This window comes from Magnolia sinica, chromosome 15, assembly GCF_029962835.1.
Source record: "Magnolia sinica isolate HGM2019 chromosome 15, MsV1, whole genome shotgun sequence".
Lineage (NCBI taxonomy): Eukaryota > Viridiplantae > Streptophyta > Magnoliopsida > Magnoliales > Magnoliaceae > Magnolia > Magnolia sinica.
Window position 1 is genome coordinate 15,379,556 of NC_080587.1, and position 22,496 is coordinate 15,402,051.

Consider the following 22,496-nt stretch of genomic DNA (forward strand, 5'->3'; position numbering starts at 1 on the left):
GAAATCGGATCCATAATTAATTTAAACAATTACATCATTTATTATGTGCGTTGAATCAATCTTTGTTGATGTATTACAATAAAGATTTCTTGGGTTCTCTGTTTCAGCCTTTTTTGATTTTAAGTGTTTTTTTTTTAAAAAATTTTGAAAGAGATGTTTGAATTTCTTGTCGAAGCGTGGATGATACAGCTGGTGGACGAGTGAAAGATCATTGTTAATGGAGTTTTTTCTGCAATGTCAAAATATAAGCTTTTTCCCCCTTTCAGTTTTTATTTGCAAGTAGTTGGTGTCTGATCTTTGATGCCTGTTTATTTATTATTATTATTTTTTATTGTATGAGGAGTTGAAGAGGCAATTCAAAGCATATGTGGCATCACTGTGCTGGTTTTGGGCCACTTGTCAGGTGGGCCCCACCATGGACATATCCTGGTACTGGTAGGAAATGGTCCATTGATCAGGATGGCTCCTCATGTATGAGGAAAATGGAAGGTTAGAAAAATGAGGACTGATGGTCTGTTCAATGTACATGTGTGGCCCTCCCGATGGATGGATCTTGATCTTGGGCCTCTTGATGAATGGGCTTGATCCTGTGCATGTGGCATGCCAGCAATGTGTGCCAGGAATTCCCGCTTCAGTCTCTCCCGTGCTTGTTGCCTACTTGCCTCTTGATGCACTATCCTTTATATACATTCTCTTTATGTACATGTTTCTTCATTCAGATTCTCTCTCTCTCTCTCTCTCTCTCTCTCTCGTTTTTTGTTTTGTTTTTTGTTTTATTTTTGTTTTGTTTTGTTTTTTTTTTGAAATTTGAGTGTTGATGTTGCATGTAGTCTCAGCAGATTGATTATCTTTTCATGTTGTCAAAATGGTTCACCTTTTATTTTTATGTCACAATGTTTATTGGTAGTGTGTAAATTGTAGAAATAATGTGGGGTTCCTATTTTCTTATTTTGTCAAAAAGGTGGGTCTTTTATAATTTTGTGTCATTGGTCTATGATTGACATCATCATAGGCCACAGTTATGGTAGTAATAATTGATACTTTGGCTGCATTTTGTTTTCTATTATTTTAAACTAGGCATGGGGATATACTGTAGTTGATAGTGATGGAGATCTCTCTCTTTTTCTCCCTTTTATGTTGTTGAAAGAGGGAGCCTCCCTCTTTCTTTTTTATTTCATCTTTATTATTTAGTGTGGCCGACATCATAAGCTGTTGTTACAGTATGAAATCTCATACTTTTGGGTTTGCATGCCTCTTTTTCTTTTTGTGCTCCCTTCTGCTTCTTTAATTTAGATTATTGGGCGTGTATTCCAGTCATTACTGATTAGTTTAATCTGTTTTTTTCTCAAGTTGTTGGAAAACTGGGCCTTTGTTTATTTTTATTTTGCGGGGCCCATTATCTACTAGCCTAAGGTGCAGAGGTGTGGGTTTCTGTTGTTATTTCTGTAGAAATTGTATGTTACATAGGCTGTGGAAGATGGAGAAGAAGAAATAGAATAGAAAAGGAGAAAACAGCAAAAGAGAGGAGAAGAGGTGTTCAGAGAAGAGAAGGATTAGGGCCAATCAGTTCCATTATAATGGGCTAGGAAAAGATAAAACTGCCCTTATTACATAGACTCCAGACCAAAACACCCCAAAACAGAGTAAACCATACACAGCATGTGTATTGCATGCATGTGTACTCTAAGTACACTTCAGTTGTTCCCATTGGTGGAGTTTCTACTTTTATAATTTGCATTGTGGAGAAAGCGAGTTGTTTTCTGATTTTATGCAATGGATATCATACACTGTTATAGTATCAATCTTTGATACTTCTGGGTTTATGCATGTATTTCCATTACTTCTTTGTGTGTGTGAATCTTTAATACTTTTATGTTTATGCATGTATTTCCGTACATCTTTACAGGTGTGTGCGTTTGTTTGTTTAGAGGTGTGAGTTACTACTATTGTTGTTATTGGTGATGAACAGGCATATTTAGTTTGGGTTGATGACGAGGGTAAGCCGTGATTTTGGAGACACGATGCAGCAAGAGGCCGTTCTGTCGGTGTCAACCGATGTGAGCTTTATTTCGAATGGTTTTCCAGATTATAAGATAGGAGCTAACAATCGAATTGTTGAAGCAAATGAGGGTACAGAAGTATTGTCCATGAAGGAGGTTGTTGCACAGGAAACTGCTCAGTTGCTAGAGCAGCAAAAGCGTCTGTCAGTGCGTGACCTTGCTCGTAAGTTCGAGAAAGGGTTGGCTGTTGCTGCTGAGTTGTCTGACGAGGTTTGTGCTGGATAAATTTGTGTACTTCTATTAAGGTTCAGATGCACATCTTTTGTGGCGCATTTAGGGGTTGTTTGATAAGCGATAATCCATGGGAAAATAAAGGAATTTATAATCACTATTTCCTTAGGTGCCATTGAGGAAGGAATGGATTCCAATTTAAGTGGGTTTTTGATTTGCAAGTGGAAATCTCCACTTCATCTCACAAGGGTAACCTTGGATTTTGTGCTTGAAAATTGTGGAAATGGAAAAGTGTAATGATTACATTAGGAATCAATGATCCTTTTTGCAGATCAAACAAGAGAAAACAATAATGATTACACTTTTACTTTCTTTTTCCATGGGTTTCCACTTATCAATCGGGCCCTTTGATTTATTGTAAAATTGAATAGTTTAATAAGGTGGAAGTGACCAAATTGTAGTTTCCTTCTTTCTTTCATTTGAGGGTCTCGGCTCCAAATGGCACTTGCATTTCTTCACAATTGTAGTTTGAGGGCTACTTCCTCATCATGAATACTTGGAAACATCATTAACTTTTCTCATTTCCTCTTGATTAAGCTATATTTTTACAATTCAGTTCACTTTTGCATTTGAACTCAGCCTGTGTTATGGGTATTCTTCAGTGAGTTTTAGTTCGTTCTTGATCGCTATTTCAGGCTAAGTTTAGAAAGGCAGCTTCCTTGGAGCGGCATGCCCTTCTTAAAAAGCTCAGGGATGTTCTAGAATCACTGAAAGGCCGTGTGGCTGGTCGAAACCAGGATGATGTGGAGGAAGCTATCTCTATGGTCGGTCTTCTATAATTTTATTTTCTCATTCGTATAGTGTTAGGAGCCATTGCCTTTAACTGTCTCCATGCCACAGACAATGCATTTAAAACAGTTAGATTGTGGTGTTGTTGTTCCAATAGCTCAATATATTAGTGTAAATATGCAACATGAATTTATTGTTTGGGATGCCTTTTAATGTTGATAATCACCTATGAAGTTTACTTTTATGATAAAAAGGGACATCCAATGGCAAATGAAACTCAACTTCACATTGGAGGAATTTTAGTGCGAAGACGACTTGCACGAGAGAGGAGGTGATTCCTAGCAGACATGTCAATGTGCCATACGGTGTGTGAGGTCTGTGTCACTTGTCAGGTGGGTTCCCTTGTGATTATGCCCTGGCCTCAAAAAATCAGGGCAGCCCACATGTCAGGTGGGCCATACATGTATGAGAAGAACTAATAGTTAGAGAAAATATGAACAACAATCCATTATATTAAAATGATGTAAGGAACCTTCATACTCTACCTTGTGCACTTGGTCGAGTATGAAGGTCCCTTCCATTATTTTAATATAAATAGTTTGTATTTTTCATTTATAAATTTGTTCTCATAGTACTAGAGTGGGCTTGATCATGTTGATTTTGCCTCTTTGGTTTGTTCTTCCTTATCTGCATGAAGGGGCTCAAGTTATCTACTCAAGTAGGAGTTTGTGTAATCAAGTGTCGCACCTTGTGCACTTGGTAGAGTATGAAGGTCCCTTCCATTATTTTAATATAAATAGTTCGTATTTTTAATTTTTAATTTTGTTTGCATAGTACCAGAGTGGGCTAGATCACGTTGATTTTGCCTATTTGGTTTGTTCTTCTTTTTCATTTTCATCCATTCGGTCGATCGATGCAGCCACAGGGATCTCCATGATTGACCTCTTCTTTGACATCCTTGATGCCTTTTGTTGTGTCCTCCGTTCCATCTAGTCATTATTCTTGGCAATAAGCCTCCTGTTGTTGTAAATATGGCCATTGTTGTTGTTCGAGAAGCCCAGCTTTGTGGTGGATTGTTGTCCAAGTGCGAGTTGCTGTCCATCACCATTTTGACACCATTTTCACCAATTTGTAGTGGCTCGCTTCTTTAGTGTCACCATTAACCGGCAAGTGGTCAACCTAGTGGAGCTTCCAATGAGGAATACAGGGCAGTCTCGCTTTTGCTTGATGGAACATCGAAGGAGACGATAATGTGGGTTATGTGCAGAAATTGTTCGATGAAATGCTTGTGAAAGAAGATGTGGTTGTTAGACTGCTTTGGTTAATAGGTGATTGAACTTGGCCACTTTCTTTGATTCTAGTTAGTTATTCTATGTCATCACATGGATGCGGTTGTTTGGATTATGCGAATCTTAAGGGAGCACCGGGCTAGGGAATTTTATATAAGAGGAATAATCATATTCAAGTTATAGGGTATTCTGATGTAGATTGGGTAGGCTCTTCGACTGATGGATGGTCTATCATTGAGTACTGCACATTTGTGTGAGGAAATTTGGTTACGTGGAAGAGTAAAAAGTAAAGCTTTGTTGCCCGATTAAGTGTTGAAGCAGAATATTGGGCGATGGCTCATGGCACTTGTGAACTCATGTGGATCAAGAAATTATTGTAGGAAATGGGTTTTGCAATGAACCTACAAATGTAGTTATTTTGTAATAATCAAGCAGACTGTCATATTGCAACAATCTAGCTTATCATGAGAGAACCAAGTATATTACAGTTGACAACCATACGTGAGAAGGTTGCTAGCGGTGAAATTTCTACGCCGTTTGTTCAGTCTTAGGATCAACCTGCTGATGTCTTCACCAACTGTATGAACCACTTGAATGAATAAAATAAGGGTCCGTATGGTGGTACGAATCACAGTCTCATGTCTTGTCCTGGTGTCTCTTTACTTAGTCTAATAGGTACAGTTAGAGTTCCCTCTCTAGGAGATCTTAGCTATCCATTTGGCTAAAATCCTGCAAAAGTCGAAGAAGAAGAGAAAATAGATTGAATTGCAAAAGATGGCTCCAACATTAAAGAAAAGAGAAACTTACCAATCCTAAGTGGCCAAGAAGTACGACTTAACTTTTGGGTACTGAGCACCAGGTTAAAAAATCCCCTGCAGAGGAGGACTTCCCTGATCGTCCACTATTACCCAATTCCCTTTTGAATTTAAAAAGTTATTATAAGGCAAGACCACCCAGCTAGGATTGAAGCTACCATTAAGTGAAGTCTCCGGTGACCATCCCTTCGCATTCATCCACGTTTTCTTAATCTTTAACCCCTTTCTCTTCTAAGTTTGTTTATTCAGTTTAAGCATTTCTTTACTTTGTACACTTCCAAAACACGAGCTAGAGACCCTCAATTTTTATTAAATTCAAACATCTTTTGCAAATTCTAGATTGTTGGTTTCTAACCACCCTTGGTTGTCCAATTTGGTTAGTGGCGACTCCAAGTGCTACCTACTTTCTTCTAGTAGAGTGGTAGTCTATCCACGGTGGAAACCAATTCATCTGTTCATGTCCATGTTACATTACATATGTCTGAAGTGTTGTGTGGGCTGTAGAAAGTGGGACTAGGCACTGATGAGATCCTTATAGGTAAAGGTTCTTCTAAATGGTTCAGTCTGTACTAGAATACCAGTTATTATTCTCTTACACATTAGCATCTTCATGGTTTTTATGCTATTTTCACTTGGGTGTATGATCAATGTGCCAATATATGCTCACTTACACAGGTGGAAGCTTTAGCAGTTCAGTTGACTCATAGAGAGGGAGAGCTACTTAAAGAAAAATCAGAAATGAAAAGGCTGGCAAATCTTCTCAAGCAGGTGATGTCATGGCACTTGTGGACATCTATATCATTGCTTTTGGCTCGTGATTTTTCCAGTTTTCTGTTTCATCTATTAAATGCACCATTATTCTCACTATCACCAGTCCCATAATCAGCCTATCTAGCAAAAAGCTTTTAACTAAAAAAACCACTCATCTTGTGGAATTTGAAGAATAACATAGCTAGTATTATGAGCTTAGGATCAAAGCCTGCCAAGCCTACTGGTTAGAGTAGGATACTGAATCCCACTCTCTCCAGTTTGAAGTCAGTCAGGCCAATATGTGCAAGATCTAGTCCGTTCATCAGGTTACCCACTGCATATCTTCAGTGTGGAATGATCTGACTGCTCTACTCATTTGGGTCATGTATATGCTATTGGGTCATTGGTAAGTTATTTTTGACCATTCATTTTGTTGGACATGCATGGCATGCCTGATGGCCTCACTGGCCTCATATTCAGACCACACACATACATGGTGGGACCACTTGATGAATGCCCTTGATCTCCCCAGCATTATCATGCATGCGAAATGTATGATTCAAAGTTCCACTCTTGTGAGTTGCCTTCACTTCTCTCTTCTAATATTTATATTATTCAAAACCAGTACATCCCAATATTAAACATAATTCTGGCTAGAGTTTCCCAAGCTTTGTTTAATTAAAATGAAAGATTAGGAATTTTAGCTTTTCCATCATTTTGAGATGATTCTTTATATCATGAAATCATTGTCTTTTGCTTAAAAGTTCACAGTCATTTGAAATGTGTAATGGGTTACAACCCGTCACTCTATTCCAAAAGATAATATCTATAGTACGGTTGGGTTTCCAGTTTGTACTAGTGGGGCCTGTGGTTTAGAGATCCAAACCATTGATATTGACAGTTCCATCACGCACTAAAAAGATCTTCCAGAGTGAATATCATAGAAATCAAATCTTTGACCTTTTTTTGGGTTGAATGTCCAGTATTGTTGTATTTTATTTCGTAATTATCTATTTTCGATCCAAGAATTGAAGGGACTCTCCCATATGAGCGATGTTTGTGTACGTGCCATCCAAGTTCGGCCCATCATATCAATCGTTTCAGTAGGCTCACTTTTGCCACTGAAAACCTGAGAACAGTGTAATATTCTCAGGTCTACCATCGTATAATATTCATTCCTAACGCAATTGCCTTTTGTATAATTGTATACCTTTTTTTTTTTTTTTTCCAGTTGGGCATCGATAAATAGTCATCTTTCTTAAGTAGGGAGTATCTATTCTCAGTTGGAAAATTGGGCCTGGTTGCTAACAAGTCATATATTGGGTCCTGGATCTCCTTTTTGGGTTGTGACATTTAAAGAGAGTGGCATTAAACAATCATTGAACTCCTTTGTCTACATCTTAATGAGCACATTTCAAAATTCACTTTTCCTATTTTTGTTTTGGTTGAGTGGTTGTTAGCTTACCATGAGTTTGTTTTTTTTCTGATAATTTGTGATTGTTGTGTTTTTCTATCAACTTATTCAATGTTTAATTTCATGCTCCATTTTTTTCTTTGGAGGCCTTTGTAATTCACTTTATTATGTATCCTTTGTCTTTATCTTTTTTCTTTCCTACAACTTTCTTGAATGCTGGATTGAATTTTCCTTAGTTGATGTACTTTATGGTTATCTGCTGGAGTCCTTGCTTCTCTTAGTTCCTTTGATGGGGACATTATGCGCACACGCACGCCCCTCTACGCATGTACGCAAGGAGGAGGAGGGCCCCACCATCGACCTGGATCGATGACGATGTCCAGGGAGGGCCTCCTAGTTAGAGGACCGCGTTTTGGTTCGTTGGAATGGACACGATAGTCATGTGAATCCCACCATGGGTTCTCATGATAGTGGCCCACTATTCTAATTAATCTATTGCTTTGGATTTTGCTTATTATTGTTATTAGGAATATCATGGACAGTTTAGATTGCTTTGATTAGTTATTGTTTTTGATTACTTCGTCTCCAAGTGATAGGTTGCACACATGGTGTGAGTTTTGGGTTATAGGGTTTTATTATAAATTGGCACCCCTTGTAGTCTTTTTTTTTTTTTTTAATGAAGAATAATATTTTTTTTTGCGTTTTTCTGCACATCTAAATTCCTGAGTTGTGGATATCCAATTGGATGTGAAACCCCCCTTCCTTGAAGGGCTAACTACCGCGGTGCGAAGCCACACATATCCCGATTCGCCCCCACCTTCTTCCATCCATATTTCTCTTCTTCGATAAGCATTCCATTTGCAAATCCATCAATATTTGCAGACGTTTCCTCATCTATAGCAAATTTTCAGAATTTGGCCCTATAGGAGGGTTGGAACTTCGGCGGAGCACCATGCACAAACCGTGCATCGGTTTGAGCCGCAATTTGGGGGTTTTGGAGTCTATTCCTGGCCGACCAGGGCCAAGGTGTCCTTTTTCTGAATAGTGGGCCCCACACACGCGCCGCCGGGATCACACACACATGTGTCTATGCCATTGCTACTGTCCACACGTGCGGTACTTTGTTGGTTTGTCTCTCTCCTCTCTTTCACCCCTCTTTCACCCCAAATCCCTAACCCTCACCCTAAATTACTCAAAACCCCAGTTTCATGCCCTTTCTTCAACCTTAGGGTTCCCCGAATTGAAATTTGTGAACCCCTTGGATTGGGGAATTATTTCTGTGCATGTGTGGATGAATTTTCCCTCTTTTAATTCTTGTTTGGTGTATAATTTTGATTGATCCGGCCCTAGTAGGTGTAGGCCTGGATCCGTATAAGATTCCCCTTGATTGAGTGTTGGAACTTTTGTGTGGGATGTGGAATTTTGTGTAATTGTTTCTGAACTAGTGTGATCTAAAGCTTGAAAATCTTGCACATCATATTTGAATTTCATGTCCTGCATCATCCTTCATAAAGAAGTTTACTGATCTCCCATTGTCTTATTTATTTTTAGGCTTCAGAGGATTCCAAAAAAGTGGTTGAAGTGGAAAGGGCTTTTGCTCGTGCTGAAATTGAAAATGCTAGAGCGGCAGTGCAGAGAGTTGAACAAGCCTTTCTGGAACAAGAACAGATTTTAAAAAATTCTGAAAAACAGGTTTGTCTGCTAATGTTATAGTCTTTTCATTATACATGTGATAGCAGTTTCTGGTTTGCTGTTCCTATGATTCTTTGTTGTTTCTTTAATCTTTTGGCTCATTTTCAATGTCAGAAAGCAACTTCATTCTTGATCAAAAATTTGTTTTTGAGGACTACTAGGTAATGTTAACTATTGATAAAAAAGATAAAGAAATGAAGAGGAATAATGCAAAGTGTTTTCTGGATTGCAGCCCCTGTGAATTTATGATTTCTATTTTTTATTTTATAGGACCTTGGACCTCATTCTCCATTAGCTTTAGGATCCTATTATATGGTCTTTCATATGAAGATTGGTTTGTTCAGATATTCTACATACTCCCTTTTTTCTATGCTGATGATTTTGTAGTTTCTGTTTCAAATGCTTAGGACTTGGAAGAATTAATGAAGGAGGTTCAAGAGGCTAGGAGAATCAAAATGCTGCATCAACCAAGCAAGGTATGTTGTAATTATGACCCTTAGTTTCCATTTACATATATTCTTGTATATATAAAATTCTTGTGATTTGGGTGCAATAATGTCGAGTTGAATATTCTCCATGGTAACAAGAAGGATTGCTATGATTATGATTGCCCATTGTTGAAACTGCAAATTACGTACTTCGAATGTATTATTGATTTGCTAAGAGTGCATACTCTTAAATGTGCTGATTGGGCCAAAGGTATACACTTATTTTTATCTTATTTTTGGGAAACTGTGCATTACGTATAAAGTTAAATATCAATGTTTGCTGGCTCCTAGACATACATATTGACGATATGTGATATACATAGAATGATATGAAGAGAGTTTTGTTTCTCAGGAAAGAAAAATCATGGAAAACGGAAGAATATGTTTTTTTTTTTGAAAGATGAGAAGATTTCATTAAGAAAAAGAGAACAGAGAAAACAAGAGGGGAGGCTGCTGAGAAAGCAGTCCTTAGATTACATGCCCAAAAAATAGAAGTCCTGACTCGATAGGTCCTTAACATTCAGAGCCCATTCGATGATGAGACGCTTAGCCGAAGACGCCACGAATCCGGTTGCGCTAGAAAGGTTTCTAAAGCATCTATTGTTTCTTTGCCTCCACACAGACCACCACACTGCAAGGACTGCCATTCTCCAGATTGTGGTTTTCGTCTTACCCAAGTACATCCCTTGCCACGCAAGAAGGAACTGATCTACCTCTCCCGGGAAACACCAAGATATGTTAAAAGAGTTCATAAACTCAGCCCAGATGGAATGGACAAACTGACAGTGCAACAGCAGATGATCCACAATCTCTCCTGATTGCATACAACATAGGCATATATTCGGGATGATCATACCTTTCTTCTTGAGCTTGTCGATTGTCAGAATTTTCTTTTTCCCTACCAGCCATCCAAACACCAGAATTTTAGGAGGGGCCTCATAATTCCATATGAAAGAGTGGTTGAATTGCGACACAGATTCTAGCTTGCGTAACTGATTATAGAGAGAGCGGACTGAGAAGCAGGACGATTTTTGTAGTTTCCAATATAATTCGTCTTCTGAGGAAGTAGAAGGAGCTGAATAATGAAGGCATTCTAAGAGACCTGTGTATTCCGAAATCTCCAAGTCATATAAGCTTCTTCTGCAGTTGACATTCCAAACGAATTTCCCCCCATTGACGTGGAGGAAATCAACAACAAGTTTGTTCTTAGCCGTCGTGATCCGATAGGAGAGGGGGAATCTGAGTTTTAATTGTTGGTCTCCTATCCAGACATCGTCCCAGAAGCGGATTTTTTTACCATTGCCGAGGATATAACCAATGTTAGGGAGAACTTCCTTTTTCATTCTCATAATATCCCGCCATATGTGCGTAACTTTGTTTGACGGTAAGTCTTTCACCCACCAACCATCAGAAGTGTTGCCGTATTTGCCCCTAATTATAGAGCTCCAGAGACCACCTTCTTCTGCCCCAGCCTCCAGATCCACTTTCCAAGGAGAGCTTTGTTCATAGCTTTTAGGTCTTTAACCCCTGCTCCACCATGGGACAACTGGGTGCGGACCTCCGACCAGTTAAGGAGGTGGAATTTCTTGCCTGTTTCCTTGCCTTGCCAAAGGAAGTCACGTCTCAATTTGTCGATCGACATTCTAACCGTAACCGGGCATTTCAGGAGAGACATATAATACATGGGGAGATTTGAGAGAGCGGCTTTAATTAACGTGAGACGCCCGCCAAGAGACAAATAACGACTCTTCCATCTGGAGAGAACAGATTGAAATCTGCAGATGACTTTTTCCTAAGAAGACGTAGGAGGTTTTCTGATGCAAAGCGGTAAGCCCACGAATGAAGAAGGGAGCGACTCTGCGGAGCAGCCAAGAGATGAAGCGAGTCTGTTGACCTCGTCGCTTTCCATGTTAATCCCAAAGATCTTTGATTTTGTCATATTCACTCTTAGGCCGGAAATAGCTTGAAAACAGCGGATAGTGGTGCCCAGGTTGACCACCTTCTCATACAACGCTTCAGAAAAAATAAGGGAATCATCCGCATATTGGATGTGGGTGATAGGACGTGTCAGGCCATTGATTTCGATCCCACCTAGAAGACCTTCCTCTTGCCCCTTCGAAAGCATTCTTGAGAAAGCCTCTCCTGTTAACAAAAATAAGAAAGGGGAGAGAGGGTCACCCTGCCTGAGACCTCTGTTACTTTTGAAGAAGCCTTTAGGAGAGCCATGAAGTAAAATAGAATAGTGGGGCTGATCCTGTATATTCTCTCATCCAGTCTCTCCATTTGACCTCGAACCCCATGCACTTTAACAAGTATTGAAGGAAGCCCCAATCAACATGATCGTAGGCTTTTTCGATGTCCAATTTGCAAGCAATATGCTTCTGGCTTGATCTTGCGCAAGAGTCTAGAATTTCATTAGCACTTAGAGCTACGTCTACAATCTGTCTTCCAGCAATGAAAGCACATTGATTTTCTGATACTAACTTCCCTATAACCTTCGCCATGCGAGTAGCCAAAACCTTAGCCAGGATCTTGTAAGGGCCCCCCACCAAACTGATGGGTCTGAAGTCCTTGGGGGACGCTGCTCCTGCCAACTTCGGGATCAACGCGACGAAAGTTGCCCCTAGGCTGGTAGAAATCTTTCCTTTCAGGTGGAAATCTTTGAAAAAGTGTATGACATCTGCTTTGATCACTTCCCAGAAGTGAGTAAAGAACGCAATCGGGAATCCATCCGGCCCTGGGGCTTTATCAGCTCCTAGATCATCTATGGCTCTCTTAATCTCTTCTTTCGAGAATGGGGCTTCAAGGGAGGACACTTCATCTTCCGATATCACACTAAAATGTATACCATCCAGCTTGGGTCTGTGCCACTGATTTCCATTGAGGAGCGAGGTGAAGTAGGAAATCATAATGTCCGAGATATCGTCTTTGTCCTCAAATCGAATCCCTTCCAGCAAGATACTATTGATTCTATTATTTGTCGCGTGCTAGTTTGCCGTCTCATGGAAGAAACGAGTATTTCTGTCCCCTTCCTTTAGCCAAGTCAAGCGCGCCTTTTGTTTCCAGGAGATTTCTTTTTGAATAATTCTGTTAGCGATTTCCTGAATCAGTTCTATCCTTGTGGCCTGCAAATCAGGAGAAAAGCCCCCTAATTCCATTTGAGTATCTAAGACAGACAGGTCGGTTAGAAGCTTAGAATGGTCGAGGTCTCTATTATGCATATCACTCTTGTGCCACTCTTTTAGCTCTTTCTTCAACATCTTCAATTTGACTGACAATATAAAGTCCGCATTGCCTTGGATCTTGAAGCCTTTCCACCAATCAACAATCTTGGTGTTAAACCCCTTGATAGAAAGCCACGAGAGCTCGAAACGAAAAGGTTTTGGACCCCAGTTCTGCTCCACCACTTCCAGGGATATTGGGTTGTGATCGGAAGTAGTTCTGGGAAGCACGGACTGAGAGGAAGAAGGGAACTGATCTAACCAGTCGGGGGAGATAAGAAACCTATCCAACCTGCACATTGTAGGGGACTCTCTCCCATTGGACCAAGTAAATTTAGCACTAAGAAGGAGAAGATCGACTAGTTCCTCTTCTTCGATCCAATCAGAAAACTGCTTCATGGCTGGGGTATTTGATCTGCCGTGTGATTTTTCCTGACTATTCCTGACAATATTGAAGTCCCCGGCTATACAGCATGCACCTGTGAAATTCTGCCTGGAGAGGGAAAGTTCTTCTCAGAAAGCTTTTCTGTCCCCGTCTTGACTCGGCCCATAAATAGAGGAAAAACAACAAGTGAATCCAGACGAAATGTCCTGAAGGATAACCGAAACAGAGAAATTTCCTGTCCAGCTGTTGAGAATCTGCCATGCTGAATTCTTCTAGGCAACAATAATACCTCCTGCACTACTCGTAGAATCTTTAGCCACCCAACTCACATCTGCGGCCCGCCAGAGAGAACCCATCAGTCTATCGTTGAAGTTGGGGCACTTGGTTTCTTGAAAGCAGATAATATCAGGTTTATATTTGTCGCAGGTGTCCTTGATGATGCATCTTTTCTGTTTGGACCCCACCCCTCGGACATTCCAAGAGAGCAGCTTCATTTGGGAACATAGCTTCCTCGAGTACCCTGGCAGGAGTTCCTTTTCGAAGGAGTAGCCGAAAGTCCCTGTCCTGTAATTAAGTTGTGCAATTCCCTATTGCTGCGATTATTCCGCACTAACTTGTTGGAAGTTGGCATTGATCTTCGCATCATGGGGGATCTGTGCTCTGCGAGAGGTCTGCCACTTGTTTCAACACGTTGGAATAACGCTAAGAAGTCCTTCGGGCAATCCCCGAAGGAAAGTCCAAGAGCTTTGCCCACGTGTCCCATAGTGTCTTTTATCCATTTCTTGTGAGGAATCTTCTCAATTTCTACTTCACATCTAACCCTTTTCAGTTGCTGGGAGTTTTCTTCCTTGCAAGTCAACGTCACGCCCCCTCTGGTCTGTAAAGGTTCCGCATCTATTACCTCAAGATCTGGATGTTCCTGGAATAGATCAAGGAGGCCATGGTCGGACCACTGGGTAGCTGAGGACACGGGAGACGAGGGAACGGAGTTCTGCGTAGGCGGGTTCTCTGAGTAGAAAGAGCCTTGATTAATTTCTACTCCCGAGATCATCATCCTTGGATCAGTATGTGGCTGTGGTAGTAGTTGGTCCCGCTGATGGTGTTCTTCGTATTGAATCGGTTCTCCGTAGGCGCCTGGATGAAGAATTAGAGCGTCGGTGAAAGTTGGAGGGGGTTGGGTAATGTCTGTCGGGTGATATAAGTTAAGACCTATTGGGTCTGTGACCACGGATCCGAAACCCGTCAGACCCGAAGGATATTTTAAAATACCCGACGGATCCACGAGACCTGGCCCCGAACGAGGAGATATATCGGACTCGGGTCCGGTATCCAAATTGCGCAAATGGGCCCCCGGGGGTTCGTGATCTTTCATTGGCACGTCTGCCGAGATGTGGCTACGTGCCCACCTCTCGTCTTCATTCCTGCCCGATGGACGGTTGATCTCAGAGATATGAACTGGCGGGGGCGCCGCTCGAGGAGAAAAGGTCGTGCCACCTGTCACGTGTGCAACTCCTCTAGCTTGATGAGCGGGAGTGAGGGCTCCACGTGTCTGACGTGAAGAGAGATGGCAGGTGGAGGCATTAAAAGCCACTTGCTGCGACGCTGACATAGCATCCGGTGCTCTGCGGGAGTACTGAGGGGGAGAACCTTCGTGCACCACACCGGTGAGGATGTCGGAGGCTGCTGGAAGTTCCCTGGCTCGCCATAAGTCTCCCCATCTTGGGGAATGGGAGGATTTCTCCTCCTGCTGAATTGGGAGAGGGATCTCCTTGCCTTCAGCTATGACCATGATCTGAGGAGGGGTGATAACACCTTTCTTCCTTCTGATCATCATCCTAGCAACGGCCATCTCCTCCCCGAGTTTTATTTTTTGGTCTAACTCTAGCAGTTGCCCTAACTCTTTCGCCACTTGAATGAAGAATTCGCTGTACCAAAGTTCTAACGGAATCCCCCAAATTAGGATCCACATCTCCTCGTATCCGAAGATGGAAAATTCGTCCCAGCTGAGGACTGATCGAACAGGTCCGTCGTTATGAAGAGCTCCTGCTATTCTGAGGGTGTTCGGGTTCAGTCCCGGTGTGAGCTTTATCCAGAGTTCATTATACCCTATTGGCCTGATAGAGAATTGAGCAGGTCGGATTTGGCAAACGCTGTTTATCCATTGCTTGACCTGGGGAAGAGAAACCCCTTCTCTCGTGATCAGAACCACGGAATCTTGCAGTTCCTTCTTGGATTGAGCTATGCGCTCAGCATTGATCGTGATCTTGTATGCTTCCTTGGTATTAATTAAATCCTTCTTCCTTTCTCCTGCATTGTCGGTGGCTGTTTGGGTAGTCGCTGTTCCTTTCACTACGGAGGGGTTCGCTAGGGCATCTTGGTATGACTTCGCCCTTTGTAGAGTGGAGTTAATGTCCGATATAGGGCATCCCGGAAGAATATGTTGTACATAATATTCAACCTGATTTTTCCCCCCTGATATCTATTACCTGATTCTTGAGTGTCATTGGCCAAAGGTGATGTTCTTCCATCTGGAACCTGCAGTTTTGTAGTTTGAATGTGATCCTTTTACCAGGCCTGTACTGATGGGGAACCATAGCTTTCGGCCCAAGAGGAGCTAACTATTATGCTGAGAAATAATTTAACGTACCTTATTACTGTAGTGTGTATAGAATTTGAAATGATTGCATTCAAGGGATTTTAGGAGTATCACAGATAGGTAATAAGACGAGGGAAAGTAGATTTAAATGGTTTGGTCATCTGTAATGAAGACTTTGTGCTGGTTCGGAGTGAGTTGGTACAAGTTGAACTCTCTAAAAGGAAAATGGGAAGGCCCAAAAGGGCAGGGGTGGAGGTAGTAACAAGGTATGCCAAATTGATAATGGCTGTTATGTAATGGTAATGGCGTGACTGTTACACGATACGGGGGTTTGATGGGTCACCCCGAAAAAACGCACCACAACGGACTATTGCGTGGCCATAGCGGCCACTAGGAGGGGTAATGGTCTGTTACAGTCCATTGTAATGGCATAATGGAGCTACAAAAACCCATTTTCGGAAAAACCTGAAAAAACTTGAAAAAATCCATTTTTGAAAAAAGAAAAAAAATTCCAAAGAAGGAAAAAAACTTTGCCTTCTTCTCCTTCTTCCTCTCTCTCCTTATCGCTCTCTCTCTCTCTCTCTCTCTCTAGATGTCTCTAGGAGTGGGGACATCAAGGCTCTATATTGTGACAATGGTTTTATGCCTTTTAACACTTGATAATATCTAGACAGGGATCCTAATTAGATTTTAATAAAAAAATCTGGAATTTTGCAAATAATTCTGTTTTCATTGCATTTTGAAAAATTGACAACATTTTAAATATAAATTTTGGTGTGGTTTCATTCAAGCTCATGTTTTGGTGGGGAGACTTGTCTTGTTCTTCACCATTGTTATTGACTGGGTCTAGTCAATATTAGAGAATATTTAAAACCATGCATGATTGAAGTTGCAAATGTCTTATTCAATCCGTGCACAAGTTGAATTCTTATTTTTCAGAAACAAAGTGAAGATCATTAGCAATCAAATCCATACTTGTGTAAGGATGCATTGAAGTTTTTTTATTTTTATTTTTTAAAAATATTTTTTAACTGTTAATTTCATCGTTTATTGTCTGAGAGTTTGTCCCCCCCCCCACATATGGTGATGATTGAGACACGTTCCTTAGTTGATTTTGATCACAAATGCACAATATATTTATACAATTGTAAGATTTCCATTGGTTTTTCAGATCCTAGCTCAACCAAATTGCACTTGGGCTAGGAGAAACATTTACTCTTTGAGTTCAGTGTTGGTTGCAAATCATAGACTTCTGTTTCTGGTTTGAATAATTTTAGGCATTTCTTTCAGTTAGTGCTCATTGCATTCTTTTGAAAGTAGAACATTGTTCGTAATAACATGACTGCATTTTTTTTTTCTTTGGTTGAGTGTGATTTTGTTATCAGTTGTGTTTCCAATATGTTCTGTTGACCATATCTGATTTCTTTCTTGGTAATGAAAATCTATACATGACCCCTAGGTAATGGACATGGAACATGAACTCCAAGCATTACGTTTCCAGCTTGCTGAGAAGTCTATGTATTCTCTTCAGCTTCGGAAAGAGGTTATTCTCAATCCTATAGTTTATTCTTTTTACTCCTCGTATTTGGATTTAGGATATTTTTTTTTTGTCAGTTTGGACATTTGAAGCATCTTATTATTATTTTTCCACCACTCTTAGATGCTATTGTTGCTTGCGTCTGATTCATGTATCTTCTTGCCTCTTATAAAGTTTATAGGTCTTTCTAAGTTAAAAGTCATACCGTCTCCCGAATCCTTTATATATGCGATATTTGCATATATCATTAAAACTGTCAGGCTAATCTGGGTGGAAAATTTGATGACTAATGTTCAAATCTTTTATTATTTTCACATCCACATCCAGTGTATCTTTTGATTCTTATTCGGTGCAATTACTAATGCTAATGTCTTAAAAATTTGGATGACAAGTTCCTTACTTTCATGTAAAGTTATAGCTGCTAAAGGATCACACAACTAGCATTGTTAGCGTGTATTGCATTCGAGAGCAATGGCATTCCAAAAGAATGACTTTGCTTCAATCAATATCGTTAATGATATAACAATTATTAGATCTAAAATCTATAACATAAGCTACTGTAATAGTTTATGAACTGTAAAACTAAAACTAAAAATCATTGATGCTGCGAAAACAACCATTCAAAAAAATATTTAAGTGTTTGTAAATTGACCTATTTCTAAGGCTACTTCATAGGTTCAATGAAAGAAATATAAAGCACTTTGATGGATGCAGAAAAGGATCATATGGTTGCAGATGTTGCTTATCAATAGATGAAAAGAGTGAACTTCTATTCCTAGAGAAGCAATGAAGATTTAAAAGGAAAATTGGAGCTATGCATTGAAAATACCAGTGGGGTAAAAATAAATGATAAAACCATATCTATGATATATGTTAGAGTACACAGTACTTTCATACATGCATGGAGCACCATAACTTCTGTTCTAGCACACAGTTCTGTTGTACTTTTTTTTGAAGAGTAAATGGAATTTTATTGCCGGCGAGAAAAGAATACAAATGAGACAAAACTAAGGAAGACCAAAAATCTCATCATCCTGGGGTCTTAACAAGGGAACTCCACTCAGAAACAAGTGCTGAGACGTTAGCTATCACTGTCTCGATCGAGAGGGATATATTTTGAAAACATCGTCTATTCCTCTCAGCCCATGTCGCCCACCACCAGTGGTATTGTGAGCTAGGAGAAAACCAGTATGGTGCTAATCAGTTGAACGGAAGTACTTTGTACTTTGTTTTAATCATCGATTTTGCATGATCAAAATACCCTTACTACATGATGAAAATACCCTTCCACCCACATATATGAAGAGGCTTCCTCTACAATGCTTGTTTTAGTGCATAAAACGCCCACGCTTTGTGGGGTGACCATTGTTGTCTATGTGACATCCATTCTGTCCATCAGGTGCCTCCTTGATATTAGGATCTTAGGCAAAAATTTGTCCAGACTCACAACTCCGGTGGGCCACACCACAGGGAAAAATAGGGTTAGGATGCCAACCATTAGATTTGTGTATGCGGCCACCATGGTATGTATCTTTCATTGACCCTGTTCATTAGGTGTGACTGGTGTTTTAAATAGCGGATAGCGTGTAGCATTAGTGTTCACAGCGTAAGCTACATAGCATGGATCGTAAGCTAAGTGCTACTTCTAGGTCAGAGTTAGAAATCCCTTGTGTCGTTGAAAATCTTGGTTGATATCGTCAAATATCGGCGATATCACGAGATATTGTGAAATGCCCTTTGTTATTTTTATATGTATTGGTGATATTATCAATACATTTATTGATAATAGTTTGGAAAAACTAAACAGAAAAAGAACACCGGAAAAAAAAACCTTACCTCTTCTTCCTTCTCTCTCTCTCTCTCTCTCTCTCTCTCTCTCTCTCTCTCTCTCTCTCTCTCTCTCTCTCTCATTTTTCCTCTCTCTGCTCCCTCCCTCCCTTCCTCCCCTTGCAGTTTACACGGTCTTTTTGAAAAAAGAAAGAAAGATTGCAAGCCTTTATTAATCGATCACGAGTCACCCCATGTTAGGCCTAGGGCCCAAAAATCAACCCCAGCCCCATCCATGATTTAGGTGGACCACATGATCGGAAACATTGTACATGCAATGCTCATGCTCCAAACTATTTCCCTTTGGTGTGGATCACGTGAATCACGGATGGGCCTATTTTTGGACTCATTTCAAAATTTTGTTGTGGTATCTAATGGTTGGAGTGGATCTTTTATAATCATTACGGTGGGCACTCTAAAAATCAAGGGTGTAAGTCTCTTTACCAATCATTTCCTTTGGTGTGTTTCACCTGAATCATAGGTCGGCTTTTATTTATTTATTTTTTATTTTTTTGCCGTGGGCCTAACGTGAGGTTACACATCTAATGGTTGGAGTGGATTTCACATACCGCATCACAATGGGCCTTGAAAAAATGATGGGTGGCATGGTTGATTTTAGCTAATGTATTTAAAATAGAAAAAACATATAGACCGCCTGATTTTTATGGCGCCCAACTTGATATGTACGTGAGATTCAGTTGTATTGCTATATATGTAATCCCACATTAGGTCCAAGGCAAAAAAAATCAGGTTGACCTGTGATTTAGGTGGGCCACACCAAAGGAAACATTTGATAGAGAGACATCCATTGTTGATTTTTGCTGGACCTACCTAATGATTTATTGAAATCCACTCCAACCATTAGATGCCACAACAAAATTTAGAAATGGGGCCCAAAAGTCGGGACGATTTGTGATTCATATGGGCCGCACCAAGGGAAATAGTTTGAGGGAGAGCATTGCCTTGTTCACTATTTCCAATCATATGATCCACTTGAATCATGGATGGGGCTGTTTTTTAGCCCTGGGCGTAACATGGGGTGACACACTTGGAGGCAGGGTGGATTTTGCATAAACATCATGGTGGGGCCCACTTGAGCCGCCGGGATCCTTATTCTCTATTTAAAGGCATGCACAAATTGTACATGCATATGATGCATGTACAACACTTATAAGCATGCACTTAGAAATTATATACGGTCATATATTAACTAAAATTAAACCAACTGATTATGGAACCGCTGTTGTTAAGTCACGATCCCAAAATTAGATTGTTTGAATGATCCCGACCTTTGATTCGTGGACACTTGTTTATTGAAAACAGGACCATTGGATATTTTTCATTCTTAACTATCCAAGAAATGTCCACCAATCTCATCGTCTGTTGAGGAAATAAACTTAATTTTTGGGTTACGAGACATAATATGGACAATTTGATTTCAACTGTGTACATGCCACGTGTGGAATTTTTAAAAATAATTAATTGATTGTGTTTTCATACATGTATTTTGTGATTTATAAATTATATTAGTTGATTTTGAATATAGTTGCATCACTTGTCAGGCACTGCATAGTTTAGGACCTTATACAAGGGAAACTTATTATGTACATGTATTTTTTGCAATCTATTGATTTCTAAGTGTGTAATAATGGTTTTTTTTTTTTAACATTCCCTGAAGTTTTATTGAAAATTCGACCAATTTCCCAATGTTTCACAAAAACAGCGAAACATTACGCGATACATCTGATATTTCCCATGTGATAACCAATATATTTCCGTATCCCAAGGGTGCAATACATTCAATTCATCAATACCGATACTGAAAACATTGATGTGGGCTTTGATTTTTAAAGAAACTATAGGTAATCAGACTTTAAATTAGATGATCTTTCTGGTTTAGTGACATGGAGTCAGAATTGGTTTGCTGATTGAGCTACCTTCCCTTGACAAAAGCTGAAGAGCAGTGACTGGTAAATACTAATTTTCACCTTGGGTTAGCATAATTGACATAAAATCTGATTTCTTTGGCTCACATCCCAATATTGGGAGATGAGACTGGATGATGAATCCAATGCCAAAGTTTGATATATTAGATAATGAGTTTCCATTGAGATTCACGAGGCTCAAGTCTCACACCCTACAATTGAAGATGCAGGATTTCTAGATCTTATCGTCAAAATTTCAGTTCGTCAACATTTTCAAGGTGTTGGAAGACTCCCTCCTCAGTTGTTGGATCACCATTTGGTTGGTGCTGGTCATGTTACTGTTTTCTACAAGGAGGTGAATGTGGTACTGAATTGTTAGGCAAACATTGGCAACATTTGCTACTTCTCAAACCACTCACTGTTTTGTTATGATTCAGACCAGTAGGTGAATTTGGAAAGCTTCTTTTGCCCCAAAAACTGTAATTTCCAAGCACTTAAGTTTGATACATTAGGTAAGAGCTGTCCATCTGAGCTTCTCCCTAGGACCTTTATTAAGCTCAAGTTTCACACTCCTGATTTGAGGGATAGACTCTAATGTGCGTTTGCGAAAAGCATTAATTATGGCAACTCATCTACGCAATGGCATATAAGCATGCCAATCCAGACAAATAAATAAACTTTGTGATTGGTGTCTAGTGCTCATGCTTGATACTCATTGATAGATTGCCAATTTCATTATTTTATATATTTGTTAAGCTGTCTTGTTAGAACCACAGTTTTCATATGATGCCAATGTATTGGATTTCTATTATTCGAGAATCATTTCTCTTCCTCTTATTCTTTGCTCACAAATTTTAATAGCTTTGTATGAAATCTGTATTTGATATTTTGAAGGTTATAGTTAATTCTTGCTATGACTGATTTTCTTTTGTATCTTGTTTTCTTACATCTTCCAGCTGGCAATGAGCAAAAGGCTTGAGGAAAACATACCCCATTTTTATGAATTAGATGGTTTTGAAAGATTAGGTTCATATTTACATATCATTCCTTGCACGGATAACACACCTGACATTTCAAAATGTACTATTCAATGGTTTCGCATAGCATCTGAAGGAGACAAGAAGGAATTGATTTCAGGTATGTAAGCGTTTCTTATTACTTGCATTTTCATTTCTTTCTGTGTGATGAAGTTCCTCGCCCTCAAGTTGGATGCTTTACTAGGTCATTCTATCATTCAGATTTACATCAAGGTATTCCGTAATGGTAACAGTGGTCGTAATGGCCACCATGATTACCTTTGTGATAAGGGTCATAATGGCTGTTACAGCCCCCGTAACAGCCGTTACAGTCTATTTTTTATTGGAAAAAGAAAAACTCCAAAAAACCTGTATTTGTCCCGTAACGTTGAAAAAAAGTCCGAAAAACTTGTATATGCCTCTCAACAGACCATTATAGGGCTGTTATGGCCTTTATTGGGGGCGTAACAGGCCGTTAATAGAGGTTACGGGTCATTTTTTTCCATAAGGGCTGTTACGGC

At 39.9% G+C, this 22,496-nt stretch overlaps 1 protein-coding gene across 9 annotated transcripts in view; it reads left to right on the forward strand.

Moving 5' to 3' along the window:
• LOC131228196 (stomatal closure-related actin-binding protein 1-like) overlaps nt 1–22,496 on the forward strand; it is a 41,360-nt gene that overhangs the window by 1,434 nt on the left and 17,430 nt on the right. For 8 of the 9 annotated variants that reach the window (XM_058224070.1, XM_058224069.1, XM_058224068.1 and 5 more), the window contains 7 exons: nt 1,970–2,270; nt 2,927–3,055; nt 5,800–5,892; nt 8,840–8,980; nt 9,388–9,456; nt 17,130–17,213; nt 21,916–22,096. In XM_058224070.1, coding sequence (XP_058080053.1) covers nt 1,989–2,270; nt 2,927–3,055; nt 5,800–5,892; nt 8,840–8,980; nt 9,388–9,456; nt 17,130–17,213; nt 21,916–22,096 — 979 coding nt within the window. In that variant the 5' untranslated portion in view covers nt 1,970–1,988. Of the gene's footprint in view, nt 1–1,906; nt 2,271–2,926; nt 3,056–5,799; nt 5,893–8,839; nt 8,981–9,387; nt 9,457–17,129; nt 17,214–21,915; nt 22,097–22,496 lie in introns of all 9 variants that reach the window. The other variant, XM_058224061.1, reaches the window with a different exon arrangement.